The following is a 19417-nucleotide window of genomic DNA, read 5'->3' as shown; positions in this document are numbered from 1 at the left end:
ACACCCTTCCCGTTTTTTGACCCGTGTGGGTTTCATATTGGCAATTTAGCGTGTTGAGAAAGTCCTTCCAGCGAAAAGCATTGCAGTTGGTTGATACTTTGAACATCTCTGGGGATACCAATTTTTCATCTCTCATCTCATTCCATTTCTTTTTTGTTTATTCTTGGGTTTCTGGGAGGTTTATTGGATTTTTGCATGTCGGGCGATTCCTGGCAACTACAAACGCCATTTCTTTTGGCCAGCCTTTCTTTGTGTTCTTTTCCTATCTCCTGTCCACCTTTCCTTTTTGTTTCTGTATTGTTTCATGAGCTACATTTGCCTGGAGAGCATGGCGTTGGCATCGGTGGCGTTTTATGCCACTGGACCTGGAACTGGTCCGTTCTTTGACCTGGTCTTCCAGTATTTGCCCTAAGAGATTCAGTGTTGAGAATGAATTAGTTGTCATTTATTGCGTCAGTGTAGCTCATCTTGGAGATGCCCAATAACTAAGATGCATAGTACCTCCAATACTATGGATAAAACAGATTTGACAATTCATTACAACTATCCTATCAGATTCACTTTCTAACGGCCAAGCCCGCCCTGCATGCCCGTTGCCACGTCTACTATGCAGATAAATCCTGCCGAGGGGAGGGGAAAGGTAGAGTGGGATAGTGTACACCGCATTGCCATTCCAACTCTGTTGTAAGATGATTTGCCCGTTGGGCCCGAGAACGGACAGAAATGACACCCATGGATCATCCTAATAGAATGACCGCGGGGCGCACCAATGCGTGTGTTGGCAAGCCCAGCCCGAATAGGTAAACAGTCAGGGAAGATGATGCACTTGGGGGTCCACTCGAGGATATATATTATAGGGCTATTATTATAATAACCAGAACAATCATAATAACTATAATACGACTATACACAATCCAGGCAATATAGGATCTGTCTTGTATCAACCTGTGCATAGCTAGTAGAATTGTAGTTCTTGGTTCTATATATCAGATCCGGTCAGATCTTTGAGCGTTTCATATTTTCAGATCGAGTCGAGTGCAGGCAGCCCCCCCCTCGCTTGACAGTATTGTGTCCAAGGAACTCTCGATTGCATAGCTGTGTGTGAGACTGAGTGGTACGTGTCTCGGGGCGGCTTTACTGTAGGAATATCATGTGGAGGTACAGAAATGCATGCACTTACTGTAAATCATGCACATAAGATACGGAAACGGAGTCCCTATAGTACAAACTCGGTAGGGCCGAAGGTACATCCACATATATAATTAAAAACATAGTAAAGATATCGATCTAGACATTAATAGAAAGTGAAAGGACAGATCGAATTCATTTCTAATCCTATCCCAGCGATAAGAACATAAGAGAGACAAGGACAGAGAGATGCTTGAGCTTTTATGGATTACTGTCATAAATAATGTCATAGCCTGTATGTATATATACATGTGTATTATTGGAAGATAGCCCCGCGCTCCCGCCCCCTAATACTGATCGACACTCCGGTGGAGTCGCATTTTGACTCCTAAAAGGGAAGGCGCGGATATGAGTCCACCACAAAAGTACGATACATCTACTGTATCCTGCTCTATGTATGGCAGAAAGAATGTGACTATATTCTCCCTAGAGACCAAAAGAAATGAAAAGAAAAGAAGAGAAAAAAATGTATATTTGCTGGAAAGTACAGTATTAGGTCCTGGTGGATGCTTTAGCCTCAGCATTCTTGAGAATTTGTCAGGCTTCAATCTAGGGATGGGGCCTTGGATATGCACACCAGTTTATGGGAGGACCCTAGCTAGCCCTAGTATCTCTGGATTATACGCCAATCATAATACCATATACATGATTATGTACTGTATGTTATATGTGTATTATGGAGAGCCGTACTTTACGCCCCATGCGACAGGTGTCAGCCAGCCAATGGCTGCTATCCGCAGGGATCTATCTCATCCTGCTAGAAAGCAGGGATTGCCCCACTATGTATGTATGAGTTTTTTAGTGTCTTAGTGTCGAGGAGAGTACACTAGGGCCGAAACATGCCGCGATAGACATCCTGATCGATAGTCAACAATGTGATATGAGTACATTGCAGTCAGCGTCAATACTCCTTAGGTATCAGTATGGCGGCGAGTGGCAACTGCTTGCGTGGACTTGGATATTGGATCGGATCGGATACTGCATTAATGTTTCGAGCTTGCACCTTTGTCGTTGCTTTAGATGTGCGCTGCACATAGTGCGTGTATGTAATCGGGCATAAAGTCCCTGTCTGTCTTGAGTCATGGCCGCCGATTTGTATCTGTGCAGCTGGCATGGCGGGTGTTTCTAGGGGTGGGAGACACCGAACAACTCCGATGATTATTGCAGAATAGTGTATCCAAGTGTTTTAAGTTGAAATTGTATCACTTGCTGTGCTCGAATCACTGGCTTTTGATTCCATTCTTCTCTACGCGAGTCTAAACAGGGCCACTTTCTTTTAACTTGTACATGCATTTTTACATGCTAATTTTAACACCTTTATCGGGCTACACACTTATTTAAAAGCACACTTACTAGATATCGTCCATTGGATCCAAGGTATTCACCAACCTAGATGAATATAATACATTTTGCCCATTCCAACCCGGACCTTAACTCATCAGAATGAAAGCCCCAACAGCCATCATCCATGGCATCATCCAACATGACGCATGACCATCAACCACAGATTAAGAGATAATTATAGAGAAAAGAAAAGAACAATAAGAAAAAAGGGACACAATCATCACAAACAAAACAACGGCCCAGGCCAGAGCCGGTCAGCTTCCCAGGAAACTTATTTCGGCTGGGTATCACAAGAGACCACACGAGCAGTGTGCCAACACAGAGTACGGAGAGTGTACTTTGGCTGGATTAACTGCTTTCACACACACCAAATACAACTCAACGCAAGACCAAAACAGGAGAGCAAGGAAACCCTCCCTTAGTAGGTGACCTTCTCCTCGTAAATCGGGGGCTGGCCAGTCTCCATGTCCCAGTTGATCTTGTTGTTCTCGTCCAGCCAGGCGTCCTCGTCCGTGATGGGGATGACGCGCAGGCTGTGAGCGACCTCCTGGCGACTGACACCCAGCGGGTCGCGGGGAATCCAGAGCAGCGGGGCCTGCGAGTTGATGGCCGGGTGGCAGTAGGCGTTGCTCTCGGCCTCCTCGGTGTACTGGGGGATCTCGAGCGGGCTGGGGACAAGGCGGCGCAGCGTGGCGTAGTCGTGGTACTTGTCGGGACGCAGCCACTTGGTAAAGAAGTTGGGCTGGGGCTGGGCGGTGGGCAGCGGGGCATCCGCGAGGCCCTTCTCGGCCTCGGCCGAGTCAACTTTGGCGACACCGCTGTCGCGGGTCGGGACTACGGCGGACTCGCCAGAAGCCGTCTGGTCGTCGGATTGCGACTTGCGGTCCTCGCCGACCTTGCTGTGATCCTGGGCCAGCAATGCCTCTTCCTCGGCCTCGAGGTTCTTGGGTAGATACTGGATGAGCGGCTCCATGGCGTTGTTCATCGCGATATGGTACAGAATCACAAACACCAGGAAGATGATCATCAGGATCATTGGGCCCAAGGCCATCTGGTTGGCTCCTGAGCCCATGGCGAATAGTCCGATCAAACACACGATGAGCAAGTAGCAGCCCACGGTGAGGTGCTGCAGAGCACGCGTGTAACTCTTGCCTTGGGTGTCAATGTCCGCGTTCGCCACGTACAACAGGTTGTACCGGTAGGCAAAGTAGAACAGGTACATGCCAACGGTACCGAAGCCCATAACCAGCGGCGCAATGCAGGAATAGGTGATGCCTAAAGAATGTTAGAACTGAACAAGGTGTGAGAAAAAGGATTACACATGATTCGACATACCGATGACAGTCAACAGGGTGAAAACAGGGTAGACCGTGCCCCAGCCAAGACCAGCCAAAGTAGCCCAACGGCTGTAGAGCTTGCGAGGTGTGGTGTCCAAGAACTTGCCCAGAATCTTTCCAAGAATCAATCCCACGATCTGGAGAAGAGCACCAGAGCTGAAAGCCAATCCCTGCAAGATGATGTAGGAAATGTAGAAGTTCGATGCGCGCGGGATTTTTGGGCGAGCAGCGTGGCAGCCGATTGGGGGTTGGCAATAATATCACTGACGACACTAGTGGCCGCAGATGCCAGAGTCACCACCAAGAAGACCTGTACCACCTGGAATGCGAAGAAAAAGTTTTGAGTGCTCAGCTCGACGGCCGCCAGACTCGGCGCACCACCCCATTTGGCCATCACTATAGAAAGTTAGCGCAAGCTTCACGAAAAAAGAGTGCAGTTGGAACACATACATCGCAGGATAATCGGCACAAGTGCGATCAGAATAGACATGAGCACAGACGGCAGAAGACCAGTGATAACACCCTTGATCCATCCCGGCACATGATCAATGAACCGCAGGAAAGGAACCGACTGGGTCAACCAATTGATGTTGGAAATACAACCCACGACCGCTGTGGGGATAGCCCAGAAGATGATCAACACGCAGACAAAAGTAATGGTGGCGCTGTGGCGGCCGAGGCGTTCCCACCACTTGATGCGAAGGTTCTCCCAGATGACCTGAGTCGGGTCCAGACCGATGTAGCGAGGGGACATGTGCAACGGAAGGTTGTGAGCCACTATCAACATGTTAGTCTTCTCCCGAGAACCGCACCGAGCCGGTCGAACATACCGGACTGATACGCAGCCTGCGCATCCGCCTGCTGGTGGAACTCGACAAACACTGACGAGACCAGCTTGGCATCGCCCGCACGGTGCTTCGCTTGCAGTTCCTCAATCTCCGGGGTGAGACGTTCAATCTCCGAGCGAGCCCAGTTGATGGTGTCGACCTTCTCTCCGATCAGCATCTTGAGACGATGCGTGGGGCGCTTCTTGGCCTCGACCCAGCGAGCAGCAACGGAACCAGACTCGTCATCAAAATCGCCGACGCCATCCTCTGAGGGACCGTCCTCAACAGAACCCTGCTTCTTCAGAGCCTTGGCGCGGGTCTTGTTGGCGAGCACAATCAGGTTCGTCTCGGCGCCCTCCAGCTTCATGGCCGCATTGTCGCGCTCCTTGACCTTCTCCTCGAGCTCCTTGGTGTCGGTTGCGAGCCAGACGTTCTTCACTTTGTCACGACCGAACATGGTGCGCAGCTTGTCCTTGTTCAGATAGTCCTGGGTGACCGCCGTGAAGAGCACCGTGCGCGACGAGATGCGACTGGCATAGGCAGGCGAGAAGAAGTACGCCTGGCGCAGGTTGATGTAGAAAAGGTGCTCCCGGGTGATGGTAAAGAAGATAAAAGCTATGGGAAAAGGTATCAGTAACGAAATCCCCGCGTGGGCCGAAATTCAGCAATCCATACCAACAAAGATCCACGCAAGGAAGCAATGCGCGTAGTACCGTCCATACTGGGTATCAAGGATGTTGGAGATACTCAGCAGGTCGAGCTCGGTCCCGCCCGCACCTCCCGTAGCGTTGACAGGGAAGAGAATGGGGAACGTGATACACGAGCCGACGAACAGAATGAGGGTCGACAGCTTCAGGAAACGCAACAGGAGATAGGCATCCATAGAGTGGTGCTGGAGCACGTAGGTATCGGGCAGCTCGTACATGGCGGTGATCCAGTTCCACAATCCGGTGGGCGTCTTCGGGGTGCGCTGCCACGGGCGCAGGTATCCAATGTAGGTTCGGGGCATGTACATTCTGCGCTGGCTCTTCCGCAGCACGATGAACAGCGCGATGAACACGACGAACGAGATCAGGGCCGGCACCAGGGTGGTGACCAGGCCGGAGGCAGTAGACCCTCCCATGGTGAAGGAAAGCAGTCGAGACGGGAGAATTCAAATCAATGAAGCTGCAGGTTAGTACAATGGCACGTGTGGTTGAAAAGCTGCCAGTGCTTGACAGGGCACGATGGATAGAGTGCCCGGGAGGGAATTGGGGGAAGAAAAGGGAAGAAAAGGAAAAAGACGAAGAAAAAGCAATTCACCAAAAAAAGAAAAGAAAAGAAAAGAAAAGGCAGGGGAGGTTAAGCTTCGAAGGGGAGGGGCATCTGATTTTACGGCGATCGGCTACGTAAGTATCAAGTGTGGCTTGATTCTTTTTTTCCCCCGTTGATTTGCGGTTTCTACAAGGATTTTTGCGTCTGTTGCAGGGGTTGAAGCTCCCCCTGATGCGCCCCACTCGGCAAGTGAGCGAGTAAATGATCGATCCAAAAGTGGCTCTGTCGTGGATTGGGATGCGATCGTTTCTGGTTCCTTTCGTTCCTCTGGTTCCTCGCGGGTCGATGACTCGACCATCTCCAGGGCTGTTCCTTAAGCTGCTACCTCGGTAAGTAGCCCGATACTGTCGGAGAAGACCGAGCGCCACACCAGCCACATCACACCGTGATCATCAAGGGATGCATAGTGGAGAAAAAGAAAAGAAAAACACAAGGTCCAATTTATTTTTCTCTTCGGGACTGCCTTCTCGGTGGCACATTTCCCCAAAACACTGGAACACGCGGTCTCGGGAATCCAGGGGTTGGTGGACGGTGTGTCTTCGCAGGATTCAGAATTTGGAAGAGAGATATGGTCGAAAATGTAATAAGATCCTGGAGCTAGCACTTGGACTCTGGGCCCCGGTTCTGAGTCGCTCTTTCTTTCCTTCCTTTTCTTTTCTTTTCTCTTTTCTTTTTTTTTTTTTTTTTTTTTTTTTTTTTTTTGCTTTCGCGCCACACCCGGCGATCCTCACCCGGCGACTATTGCAATGGTGCAACGGTGCAATCTTCAGAGTATCGCATGAAAAATGGCGGTGCGTCGTGTGCTGTGCTGGATCCAACCGATCGGACGCGCTAGAGTCCACTAGCGGCTCACACTATCGACTTGGATCTGAGCGACCCATGGGCCACGATTGGCAGCGTTCGGTTGCAGTATCATTTGCTGCCGATCTTTATAGCTGGAAGTTGTCCAGGTGGAACATCTGTACCCCAGACCGAGGGCATTCGTACGCCGCAAGGGGAGAGAGTCAATGCTGGACCGATGTCTGTATGAAGTGAGTGGAATGCCCCATGAAATATCGCCCGACTACAAAGACAAGTGAGGCGTGTTCGTCAATGTTAAACCCCGACGGCGATCCCTGAAGGACAGAACGATTGTGGTTGGTGGCTCAGATCGAAGACACGGTTTTGAGTGCTCCATTCCCTTGGCAATTGCATGTACTATCCATGTACATCGGCATATATCCTGCGGTGCTGGATACTTCGGAGAACTTCTGCCTGGCATCTCCGCACGCCACTCCATTGCCAGCTGTTCATTCTCTCTCTCTCTCTTTTTTTTAAAAAATTTTTTTTTTTGCCCGAAACCAAGTTGCATCGATCGTGGATCTTTTTCGCATCGAGTTGTACTATCGAATTCCCGGTGGGGCCTTTGCCGCGTCCGTGCGAAACTCCATGACGCTTACACTCCCGCGTATCCTGGTTGCCGGGCCCTGCGATGTGCCTGATCTTCACGTGTCGAATGTAGAGATGCACATGATTACAGATCTATAAAGATATAAAATCTGTCGGTTTAATGCTGGTCCTTAAGAGTATATGAAGAATTTGTTGGAGATTCGTCTATTGGCCGTAGTCATGGATTGGATGCTGTGATCGTGTTGGCCGCCATGGATTGTGCACAATCCGCCTGGAGCGCTTCCTCAAAGACATTGATCCCACGGATGGGAGCTCGCAGGCTCAAAAAATTCATCAGAATTTCGTTAAATTGGAATTGGAGGTCCGGTCGCAGCTGCTTGTGCGTTTTCAGCAGCTCGCCCGTCGACCATCCTCGTTCCGGGTCCCGGAGATCTGCCTCATATCCCTCCTCCAGCAGTACCCAGAGCAGGGTTTCGCAGGCCGGATGTCGGTCGAGGTGGTGTTGTCGAACAATGGTGTCCAGGTAGAGCAGAAACCGGTTGGTCTTGTTCGGCGAGTCCTGGAAGTCCCAAAGAGCCGCAGTGATATAGATCAGCGCAGCAGTTCGACTCACCTCTTGGGTGGTCGAGTCCCGAACCACATACATTCGCGATGCCTGCGGCACCTGGGAAGGCCGTGGTCCGCTGGACAGCAGGGAAAAGAGCGGGCTCTCCATCTGAAAAGCGTCATGCCGCCGGGGTGCCCGCAAAGAATATTCAGGGGAATTGTGCTCCCGCATGAGATCTTCGGCCCCCCGTAAAAATGTGACAAGCCATCGCCGGTCTGCCGGCTTGATGGTTACAGTGACTGGTGTCATGATGTATCGCACGTATTGGAGAAAAGCCTCGACAGGCATGTTGAAGCCGGTCCGTGGTCGTATGATCTGAACGGCTCGAGTGGCGTACGTCTGCGCAACTGGTTTGCTGCCGAATCGTTCCTCCTGGAGAGCCATTCCTGCCAGAGCCATGGCCAAGTCGTCTTCATTGACGGACATGGACCCCGCGGAAGCATCATCAATGAGCCGTCGGGAGCGATCGACATGACGTCGAATCTCCGTGCTATCGGTGATGCCATACAGCTGCCCTTTCCACCGCGCGCAGTATGACAGGACAACCGCCTGGAATGAGAGCGGGTGGCCCATGGCAGTTCGGAAGATTTGATTCTTTAAGTATGTGTTTGGCCCGGACCAATACGTCAACTTGTTCGTCCAATAGTCCACCAATTCCAAATCTTCGCGATCATACATAAAGGGCAGGCTGGCAAAGGGATCTTTCCGGGATGCATCCATCATAGTGATGGGAGAGCCGATTTGCACAGGGACTGTGGGCTGGGAATAGGGCCTCACAGCCGAAAACCTGATTTGAAGCTAGTCATCATCAGTACCGATTGCAACGGACTCTGGTAGTCTAACCGACAGGCAACAGCCACATGGCCCATCTTTCAACGGGGACCCGGACGACTGATCAAAGCAAAGGATGGCTTTCATACCGACGAATCTTTGTTGGCGGAGGATTCTTGTGCGCTATTCAATGGCGCCTCGGCCTCAAGTTCTGCATCATTCCCGGAGCCTGTTCTGACTGGCTGTGTATGGTTGACGCCCGGCTTGGAGAATGATGGGTCGTGGGATAGCTTGCGTTGCTTCTTCTTCTCTTGGACATGGTGGCGCATAACATGGGCTCGTTTCTCCTTGGATGAAGAGGTGGAGTCGACAAAGTAGAATGATTGATTCTTACGTGGTTGACTTTTCGCGTCAGCTGGGCGCCGGCGTCGCTTCGCCTGGAGGGATGCTTGAGAGTCATTGCCAGAGGGACCTAGGAGAGATGGTAGATATGAGCCGGTTGCCAGGTGCCATTGACCATTTGGCATTATCCGGGAAAACACACCCGAAGCTCCCGGCTCTGACGAACCCAACAGAGGCACGGTTGGAGGGGCCCGCCTTGAATCGGCCAGCTGCCGCTCATTTTCCGACATCTCGAGCCGTGAACGTAGAGGAAACTCGGGTCAAGGCAATGAAGCGCTCGTCACAGCATGCCGAATCGACGATCACCAAGATTCCTCCAACGAATTAATCGGGATTTGGATGAAATCATCGCAGGCTCCGAACCTGCAACATGCCCGAAAGGTATTAGACAAAACCCAAGTACTTGGGAAGGGAGGGTGATGGGAAAAAGGAGAGTCTAGCGTAGACTCCACGATGATAACGCACCACACAATGCAAGGTGGGAGAGGCGATCATAATAAGAATCAAGAATAGTCGCCGAGTGGCAACGGGAGGGGTTCGGGATATGCTCTATGTATGAAATAAAGCCCGAGAGAGGTGATGGAACCTGTCAAGGGTTTCACCTGGGTAAGGCCTGGGAGGGAGCATGAAGAGTAGACAAGTCCAAATCTGAATAGTCTCGGCGAAGCTACGGAGAATTGACTCTTTCCTGAACAGGAGAATGGCCCCAGTTTGCCAGTGCAGACACCGCGCAAAGTGGGGCGTTGTCGAAGGAGAGTTTCCCGAGAGTCTTCCGAGGAGCTGCGTTGTGAGGTTTAAGGCGGCAAGGGAAACTCGCCCCTTTGGGTGCTGACATAACCACTTAACGCGTCCCACGCCCCGACGCGTCCTGGTCGTGTTGCAAAAAAAGGATCCCACATTTACTCCTCTTCATTCTGGTGTTTGAAAGTGATAGAGGTAGAGGGAATACCAGACAATCAGAAACGACCGAGCGACCCAGTGTGAGCTATCTTCAACTGTCTGTGGCCCCCTTTCGGCCATTCCCCTGCCATGTCCTCGCTTTTCGACGCCGTCATTCAGTCCGAGCTGGGCTCCGGCCCTGCTTCTCGCGACCAGAATCTCCAATCCGACCACCTCCCGAGTTCTCGTCGCTCTGAGAGCAATGGCCCAATGAGTGATATGAATGCATTCCCCGATGACCGAGTCGTCGGGGCCGGTAACTCGGCGGTTAACCGTCTTCGTAACCCCTACGCCCCGGGCCCCCCGATGGTGATCGATGAAGCTGGCGAGAAGGTACAGCAGGCCTTCGAGGAGCTATTGGAGACCTTTGTCGAAGAGCCTTCTTCATCAGCACCGCCGTCCTCCGGCGAGGTCCTGAGCGACAAATACTATATCGCGCAGATCAAGGGCATGAAAAAATTCGAATTGTCGACGCTTTACGTGGATTTTACCCATCTGACTTCCTTGGACAACCAAATTTTGGCCGACGCCATCGCCAGCCAGTACTATCGCTTCCAACCTTTCCTCACCAAGGCATTGCACAATCTCATCGCCAAGCACGAACCGGAATACTTCGTCTCCCACCGTCTGACTGCCAGCGCTAACTCCCAGGCCAGCACATCTGTTGCCTCGGCATATGCGAATGTGTCCGAAAACCCTGATCTGGATAGCAATATTCGGCAGAAGACCCGCCACCAGCAGACAGATAAGCTGTTCGCCCTGGCATTCTACAATCTGCCATTGGTGTCCAGACTACGACAGCTCCGGACGTCGCAGATCGGAAAGCTGTTGTCCGTCTCGGGGACTGTCACCAGAACTTCCGAAATTAGACCGGAGTTGTCGCTGGGAACGTTTATCTGTGAGGGCTGCAAGTCTGTCGTGAACAATGTCGAGCAAACATTCAAATACACTGAGCCGACCGAGTGCCCCAACAACACCTGTGGAAATCGACACGGGTGGCGGCTAGATATCGGAAAGAGCACATTCGTCGATTGGCAGAAGGTTAAGCTCCAGGAGTCGTCCCACGAGATTCCGACCGGTAGCATGCCGCGTACCATGGATGTTATCCTGCGTGGTGAGATGGTTGACCGCGCCAAAGCTGGCGAGCGTTGCATTTTCACTGGAACTCTGATTGTGGTGCCCGATGTCAGTCAGCTGGGTCTCCCCGGTGTGCGTCCTGAAGCCGTCCGTGACAACGGAGCTTTTCGCAGCAACGAGGTTGGCGGCGGTGGAGTTTCTGGTCTCAAAGCCCTGGGTGTTCGCGATCTGACCTACCGCCTGGCTTTCCTTTCCTGTATGGTCACACCCGACACCACCACTCCAGGTCAGAAACCGGAGCAACAATTAAGCGGCCAGTCCAACAACATCCTGGCTTCCTTGAACCAAAACCAGGACCCTGACATGAACGACGACAAAGCACAAGAAGCTTATCTCCAAAGCCTCACGCCCACCGAGGTCCAGGACCTCAAGAGATTGGTGCACTCGGAATACATCTACTCTCGACTGGTGGACTCGATCGCACCTATGATCTGGGGTCACCGTCAGATTAAGAAGGGATTACTTTTGCAGTTGATTGGTGGTGTGAGCAAGACGACTGAGCAAGAGAGCCTGCAACTGCGTGGTGATATTAACATCTGCATCGTCGGCGACCCTTCCACCAGTAAGAGCCAATTCCTGAAATACATTTGCTCTCTGCACCCTCGTGCAGTCTACACTAGCGGCAAGGCTTCATCAGCTGCCGGTTTGACCGCTTCGGTCGTGAAGGATGCCGAGACTGGCGAGTTTACTATCGAGGCTGGTGCACTGATGCTTGCGGTAAGTTTTGGTTTGCTCCTTGTTCAACTAAAGAACGTTGACTGACGCATTTCACAGAATGGAGGCGGTATTTGTGCAATTGATGAGTTCGATAAGATGGACATTGCCGACCAAGTCGCGATCCACGAGGCCATGGAGCAGCAGACTATTTCCATTGCCAAGGCAGGCATCCACACCACCCTCAATGCCCGTGCATCTATTCTCGCGGCCGCAAACCCCATCGGCGGCCGGTACAACCCGAAGGTCACGCTCCGACAAAACCTCAACTTCAGCGCCCCGATCATGAGTCGATTCGATGTGTTCTTTGTGATTCGCGATGATCCCAAAGAATCGGTGGACCGCAACCTCGCAAACCACATTGTCAACGTGCACATGAACCGCGACGAGGCCGTCGAGCCCGAGCTGAGCACGGAGCAACTGCAGCGCTACATCCGGTTCGCGCGGACATTCCGCCCCGTTTTCACCGATGAGGCCAAGACCCTACTGGTTGAAAAATACAAGGAGCTTCGCGCCAATGATGCCCAAGGCGGCATGGGCCGTTCCTCCTACCGTATTACTGTCCGCCAGCTCGAGTCTCTGATCCGGTTGTCCGAGGCCGTCGCCAAGGCCAACTGTGTCGAGGAAGTCGTACCCAAGTTTGTGGTGGAAGCCTACGATCTCCTCCGCCAGAGTATCGTGACGGTCGAGAAGGACGACGTTGAGGTCGAAGATGACGAGGTTGGTGCGCATGCCAACAAGGACATTGAGGACCACGAAATGGCGGACCAGGACGGCGACGGAGGTGATAGCCCCATGCGCGATGCTGGTGACGAGCCGCAGCCTCCTGCGCAGCAGGAACGCCAGAAGACCAAGATCACCTACGACAAATACTCGAAGATCCTCAACTTGATTGTGCGACGTGTCCACGACGACGAGGTCAACTCAGGCGAGGGTGTCGAGGAAGAAGACCTGATCGTCTGGTACCTCGAGCAGATCGAGTCCGAACTCAACAACCAGGAGGATATGGAGCGCGAGCGCGACCTGACTGGAAAGGTCCTGAAGCGCATGGTCAAGGTGAGTTATCAATACCCCATATCCTGATTTTGTTTCTATTTTCTCAGACGACTAACACTCTTGCTTCCATCTAGGACAAAATCCTGCTGCGCATCTCTCCCGGTCTCATGGATGGCAGTGCTGGTGCTCAGCAGCCCAGTGGGGACAACGACAAGGTCCTTTATGTCTTGCATCCCAACTGCGCCCTTGAGGAAATGTAACGGCTAGAACTGTGGTAATGTCTTCTTGGGTTGATTATTTGTTGGGCTCTTAGTCTGTTGGTCTGCCGGGATCGGGTTCTATGAAGCATCTTTTTCAGCGTGGAATACAAGGGAGCAAAGGGTTATGAGTGATGATTTCGTTTTACTGTCGTGTGTGCTCTTTCATCTAACTAGGCATGAATGTATACTGCCGGATATGATATCTATCAATGTTTACTTCTGGGTGCATTAATAGCTTAAGGTAGGGCCAAAAGAGGTTAGCTCGCATATTCCCTTTCTAAATAGTTGGCTAAGCATTATTCTAAGCGTCTTTTAGCATATCTTTGTATTAGTATTTTGGGATAGTATTCCGGACTGTATTTTAAATATTTTTCTAATAAAAGTAAGCTATAAAGATCTATTTCTCTAATCTACTAAATAGGCTTCCTCTATCTATTCTTTCGACTAGCTAAAGAAGATATAGGTTCCCTGCAAAACCTAATATATACCCCTTCAGCGAATGAGGGGCAGCTAATAATAAAAATCAAACTCTTCTACTTACTTCAAAGCAGATTCGAGGGACAAAGGAGTGTGGTATTCGCTAGCGAATGCAAATGAGTGTCCTATATAATACCCATCCCACAACCCAGAAAACACGCAGCAGCCTGTGGCCAAAAAGAGTGTCTTATGGACCGCAGTCAGAAGGAAGTAATATCGTGTCTAGGCAAACTCTACCCTCCAGTTGTGTTTTTTGTTCTGCTCTTTTTCTCACCTCCTTGGATGTCCCCATATTCTCGCCTTTTTCTTTTCTCTCTCGCACCATGCCAATCCCCAAATCTTCCATCAGGCTTGCTGCTCGGTAGTAGCCTGGGACTTGGCAAGCTTGCGGTTGCCGCTAATCCAGAAGCCGCCTCCGTCTTTTTCGCCCAAATCGCAGAACATTTCGAGCAGTTTTTTCACTTCATCGCGTCCATTCAGCGCCTCCTGGCTCATCACTGTGTTGATTTTAGCGGTCTTTTCCTTTTGGAGCTTGAGCATGTACTCGTCGATAGCTCCTTTGATGATGAGCTTGACATACTCCACTTCTCGTTTCTGGCCGATTCGGACAAGGCGACAATAGGCCTAGAAGAACAAGTCAGATCATTCTCATAACTTTGAAGTTTGCTTCCCAGCTTTAGGAGGTTAATGGCATACCTGTTCCTCAATAGCCTCGTTCCACCACAGGTCCAGCAAGATGCACTTGTTGGCCACCGAGAAGTCGAGTCCAGTCCCGCCGGTCTTGAGGGATGCAATCATCACCTTCAAGTCTTTCTGTTCCCGGAAGTTTCGGATACTGTTGTTTCGCGAGGCCAGGGGCATTTTCCCCGACAACTGTCCCAGAGTCAGCACCTCTTGGATACTCAAATGGATTAGTCGTCTGATTTTTGTTATGATGACTTACCATGGTATAGGGCCACTTCTGCTTTTCGCACAGGTCCGCGAGGATTGTGATTGCGCCCAGCCATTGTGTGAAAATCACGATTTTGACCTCTTTGTCTTGCTGAATCCATCCTTGAATGAGCTCCCGAACCTTGCAAAGCTTGGCACTGGGCATTTGAGATCCAATGATCTTGGCCCAGTCCAATTTCTCAATATTACCCTCGGAGGAAGAGGCATCCTGGTCATCTTCGTTGTTGTTGCTGTCCAACTTAGACGATGAAAACATCCCATATGACTGCGTAGGTGCCCTTTTGGCTCTTTTGTGCTTCTTAGTCCGTTCCTCTGTGCGGAGCATTTCGTCCGCGTGACGCTTCAGCTCGTTTGGAACAAGCTGAGAACCCTTTGATACAGACTGGTCCTCAGCTGGATCCTCTTCCAAGCCGAACAAGTCATCAACGGATGCAAACTCTTTGATGACAATGTTGCACGCGCAGCAAATTCGAGCATTGGTGTCAAGACTTCCATTTTTGTCAGGAAGTGCCGAGAAACACGCTTCGCAGTAGATATGTTGGCATGATGTGAGCAATGCCTTCATAGGCGCGAAATGGCAGCGAGGGCAAGCGCAGCGAGATAACCTCTCGTTCCACTCCCCGTCGTCATGGACCTTTTCCATGAATGTACGGAAAGCCAGTATCAATTTGTCACGGTTCACCAAAGGCAACTGTCCCACGTCCTTCTGAGGCTTGGGCTTGGGGAACATAGTTCGGTATTTCACACCGAGAAGGAACTTAATGATTTTGGCAGAGCGCTCGTCCGGGGCAGTGCTCTTTGCTGCTAGCGGTCTCAGCTTCTTTGCCTGCGTATCAGTCAAGATGTTCTTGATGATATCCTGCGGAACAAGAACGTGGTTGGTGACCATGCGCAATTTGGTGATCATGGCCAAAATACACCGAAATTGGGATTTCATGGCCCCGCGAGTAGAATAACCTTTGAAATGAGTGAGATCCTTGATGAACCGTCGCTTTTCCGGACTTACCGTTGATGCTCTTGATATAGACCTCGATGATTTTGTCGTAGAGGAGCTTTTCGGCTTGACAAAACTCCAGCTCGACGCTTTTCTCCACAACATTTGGGAGTTTGACAATAGGCTGCGCAAAGATCCTGCTGTCATGGGTTTTTCGATGCAGTACAGCCCGAAGCGTGTTGATTAAACGGCCTTTTGATCTCGCATCGCCCTGGGTTTTGGTAGCAGCATTAGTGACAGGTGTCAGACTCAAAGAAAAAAAAGGAAAGGACTTGCATTGCAGAAGTTGTGCATAAACCGCTCGTATGTGGTACTTCCCTGGACTCCAATGAATTCAAAATATGGATAGAATTCATCTAAGCTGCTACAGGACCGTTTTAGCACAAAATCCACGGGAGCTTGATTTCCGCACAGGGAATAGGATATACATACTTGTGAAGTGGAGTACCACTCAAAACCCATTTGAATCGTCCTGAAAGAGCCCGAACTGCGATGGATACCCTAGCATCCCGGTTCTTGATCAGGTGCGCTTCTATCCAATTGTTAAGACCAAAAATGCAAACCAGCGAGCTTGTGTGCTAATATACTCACCGTCCAGTATGATACGGTGCCAGTGAATTCTGTGCAAAGCTCCGACCTCCCGACGGTAGAAGCTATCCCACCAGGCCCTGATCTCTGTGGTGCTCTCCATACCATGTGGGGGATCCAATTTCGGATATGACTTCCGAACTTCCTCATAGGTTGTCACGCTAAGATTATCGTGAGCACAAGAGACAAGTGGCAGCTCTCATTTCCATAGTTTCGTACATGACATCACTTTGCATAAGCATGTTGACGATGTTGAGGGAGGCCAAACGGGAGCGGGCGTGAATTTCGAGTACGTTGCCAATTGCAGTCTCATCGCAATGCTTTTTGATTTGCTCCATCCTATACCAGAATTTATTAGCCAGGACCCATCAATTGACAGGGAGAACGAGCACATGCCAATGGCCCGTGAGGTGTGGGGGGACAACAATAAGAGTTGGAGACTGGGGGTCATAGGGTTCCAAGTGGTTTCCGTCCAAGATATTTGCTGCCGAATATTAGTCTCGTAGTCAATTCATCGGAAACAAGAAAGCGCGTTTTTTATATTTGCAGTCTCCATACCTAAAGCCGATGCCGTCTTTCCAAGTCCCATCTCATCACAGAGAAGTCCACCGTACGGAGGGTGATCGGAGTTCTCTTGCTCGCGCTATTGCGGTCAGAACCAGATGCCACAGAACAGATGAAGGAAAAGCAATTGGCTTACCATCCATGCCACTGCTAAAAGCTATTTAATAATTAGTCACATTTTGGCTTCAATTGTGAGAGGATAAGTGATTTCCAACCTGGTGATGATAGAGTCCTGACTTCAGACCCTTGATCGTCCATCCGCCTTTTCCGTCAGTCTTTGCCTTCCAGAAGAACTTTTTTGTAGCCTCAATAAGTAAATGCTTATCAGAGATGGCTGCAGCTTGGTCTTTGATCGGAACATTTGCCACGACCTCCGAGAGGGCCTTTTGTTTGTCCTTGAGAGAAGAGACATGAAGTGGGCCCATTGAAGAGTTCTTTTGCACGCTGGCAATGATGTCTCGGTAGAAGATACTGTCAATATCGGCATCGGTCATTCTGGCGGTCTTTTTGCGGGACTTCCGTCGTTCTTTTAGGGTCCCGACATCCTCAAGGTTTTTGCGGGACTTGGATCCCTTCCCTGTTCCTGAATCCCCGCCGAGCATGACGTTCAGACCGAGACTCATCCCATGTTTGATGACACTTTCTGTGACTTGACCATTCTTGTGTCGCTTAGCTGGACGCGCTTTCTTCGAGGCCGGTGCCATCGGTGGGGTTGGCAACTTTTTGTCCTGAGGCGTTTTCGCGGAGGGCATGAATGATGGCTCTGGAGACTCTTTCATAGAGTAGAAGAGCTCATCCTCGTTTTCAGGACCCTCGTTTTCAGAATCCTCGTTTTCGACATCATTTTCTTCTAGCTCCCGTTGCTTCAGCACTTTTCGAGTATTCAGAACTTTTTTCCGAGTCTCTTCTTGCCGTTTTGCTTGCAGGTAGACAACTGTGTCAGACATATCGGGGTTTTGAAGAGCGTTGTACCGTTTCTCGATGGCATCAAATCTAGGATCGTTAGCATGTACTGTTGTATCGTAAGATGTATTTCGAACGTACTTGGATCCGTCGCATTCTTCTTTGATGTACTGATCATCAGACCAGTCTGCATTCGAGTTGGCGCCAGTTTCAGCCTTGTCGACATTCTCGTTTTGACCGACAGGCTCGTCAATCGTGAGGTCGATGATGTTCTTTTCTGCCGGCTCCTCATCAGGAATGACAATGCTGTCCTGGGGATTTGGTGTCACTGAAGGATTGATAAATGGCGTGAGTCTCTCGACTTCGTCGGCCTGAAGTGCAGCATCACCTAGCGGAAAGGAGTCTGGTAGCAGAAACGACCCGGATAAACCCCCCTGCTCCTGGATCTCATCCAACTCAATTGGAAGCTGGAACTCATCATCTTGGTCATCCAAGAAATCATCGGCATGCTCGTCTGAATGAATTTGTCCATCATCATGCTCCGAAAACTTGTTGTCGATGGGCTGTTGAGAGTCCGGGACAGTCTCCCCTCTTTCCGACTCAAAAGCTCCTTCCTGCTCCATTTTGTTGGGAGCAGCCGATTCCGCGACTGCGCGTTGGAGGTAGAGGATATAAAGTATATATGAAGAGAAAAAGTGTGGTTGATCCCAGGCCACAAGTTCAAGATGACTTGGTAAGAATGCAGTAGCGAAAGAAAGGAAAAGAGCAGCGACTTTGAAAGCGCAGAGACGGAGATTCGGGGCCGGTGTCTTTTTTTTTTGGTGTTTTTAAGGTATAGTGCCGATGACAAGAGCTGAAAGGATGAGGCTCAAAGAAATGTTTTTGAGATTTTGAAGTATCAGCTCAGCAAGGACGGCTATGACAGTAGTTAGCCAGTTTCTAAGAAGTAACTTGAAATGCAACAGAAAGTACAAGATCAGATCAAAACAGTGAGCAAGCTCCGAGGTATTTCGTGCGATGGATGAGACTGGCGACAGGAGTAGAAATCAAAGACAACTTAGAGGAACAGCCTTGGAAGAGTCCGACGAACTATCCGAGAGTCAAGTCAGCGGGAGCAAAGAGCTGGGTAGTCTGAAGCAGTGAATGCACGAGGTGAGTGAATGTTGTCCGATGGCAAAATGTGAGAGATAGGACACGGAAGAGAAGAAGACATAGAACTGTGGGAAAAAAGATGACGAGAGATAAAAACAAAAACCGATTTGTGTCAAAAAGTATGACCGCGACTGAACGCAGAAATGACAGGGGAAACAGAGTGAATGAGATAGAAGTTGCAGATCCAGCAGCAGAGCAACATCAAGAGGAGGGAATGTCGGAACGAGAAGAAAGATTATATCTCTCCGGGGGGGGGGGGGGGGGGGGAGAGCAAGCATACCTGAAGCAAAGGTTGATGAGGGTTAAGGAATTGGAAATTCTGGTAAAGTAGATGTTGAGCGGGATATTAGAAAGGTCAAGATGACGGGGAATAGCACAAAAATGAATGAAAGAACGATATGATAGGGAAGTATATAAAGGTAGTGATGGGGAGGGAATTTCAGATAGAGAAGACGCAGCAAGGATGGAAGAGCAGTAGTCGTGAATAAGAGGATGATATGACAAGGCAGCATGTGAAGGGAATTGTGATAATAGACGGATATCAGATGGACATACCGCAAAGG

General features: G+C 50.3%; 4 protein-coding genes across 4 annotated transcripts; 1 reads left to right on the top strand and 3 right to left on the bottom strand.

Moving 5' to 3' along the window:
* Positions 1 to 2950: 2950 nt before the first annotated feature.
* Positions 2951 to 5819, bottom strand: NUU61_006792 (uncharacterized protein; the record flags this gene model as incomplete). Its single annotated transcript, XM_056657319.1, has 6 exons — positions 2951 to 3807; positions 3868 to 4039; positions 4138 to 4265; positions 4320 to 4646; positions 4700 to 5311; positions 5372 to 5819. 6 exons carry the CDS (start codon positions 5817 to 5819, stop codon positions 2951 to 2953), a joined length of 2544 nt encoding a protein of 847 aa, XP_056510119.1.
* Positions 5820 to 7616: 1797 nt separating this feature from the next.
* Positions 7617 to 9409, bottom strand: NUU61_006791 (uncharacterized protein; the record flags this gene model as incomplete). The annotated part of the gene is made up of 3 exons (XM_056657318.1): positions 7617 to 8804; positions 8927 to 9249; positions 9322 to 9409. 3 exons carry the CDS (start codon positions 9407 to 9409, stop codon positions 7617 to 7619), a joined length of 1599 nt encoding a protein of 532 aa, XP_056510118.1.
* Positions 9410 to 10208: 799 nt separating this feature from the next.
* Positions 10209 to 13225, top strand: NUU61_006790 (MCM DNA helicase complex subunit MCM6; the record flags this gene model as incomplete). Its single annotated transcript, XM_056657317.1, has 3 exons — positions 10209 to 11972; positions 12030 to 13025; positions 13100 to 13225. The coding sequence occupies 3 exons, from the start codon at positions 10209 to 10211 to the stop codon at positions 13223 to 13225; spliced, it is 2886 nt and encodes a 961-aa protein (XP_056510117.1).
* Positions 13226 to 14047: 822 nt separating this feature from the next.
* On the bottom strand, positions 14048 to 18325 carry NUU61_006789 (putative SNF2 family helicase; the record flags this gene model as incomplete). The annotated part of the gene is made up of 12 exons (XM_056657316.1): positions 14048 to 14326; positions 14399 to 14575; positions 14646 to 15610; positions 15660 to 15858; positions 16148 to 16179; positions 16239 to 16396; positions 16455 to 16574; positions 16677 to 16719; positions 16794 to 16878; positions 16936 to 16956; positions 17015 to 17792; positions 17844 to 18325. The coding sequence occupies 12 exons, from the start codon at positions 18323 to 18325 to the stop codon at positions 14048 to 14050; spliced, it is 3339 nt and encodes a 1112-aa protein (XP_056510116.1).
* Between the last annotated feature and the right edge of the window lie 1092 nt (positions 18326 to 19417).

This window comes from Penicillium alfredii, assembly GCF_028826965.1.
Source record: "Penicillium alfredii strain IBT 34128 chromosome Unknown utg000009l_segment0_segment0, whole genome shotgun sequence".
NCBI classification, from domain to species: domain Eukaryota; kingdom Fungi; phylum Ascomycota; class Eurotiomycetes; order Eurotiales; family Aspergillaceae; genus Penicillium; species Penicillium alfredii.
Note: the sequence above shows the minus strand (reverse complement) of the source record. Positions and strands in the feature narration are given on the sequence as shown.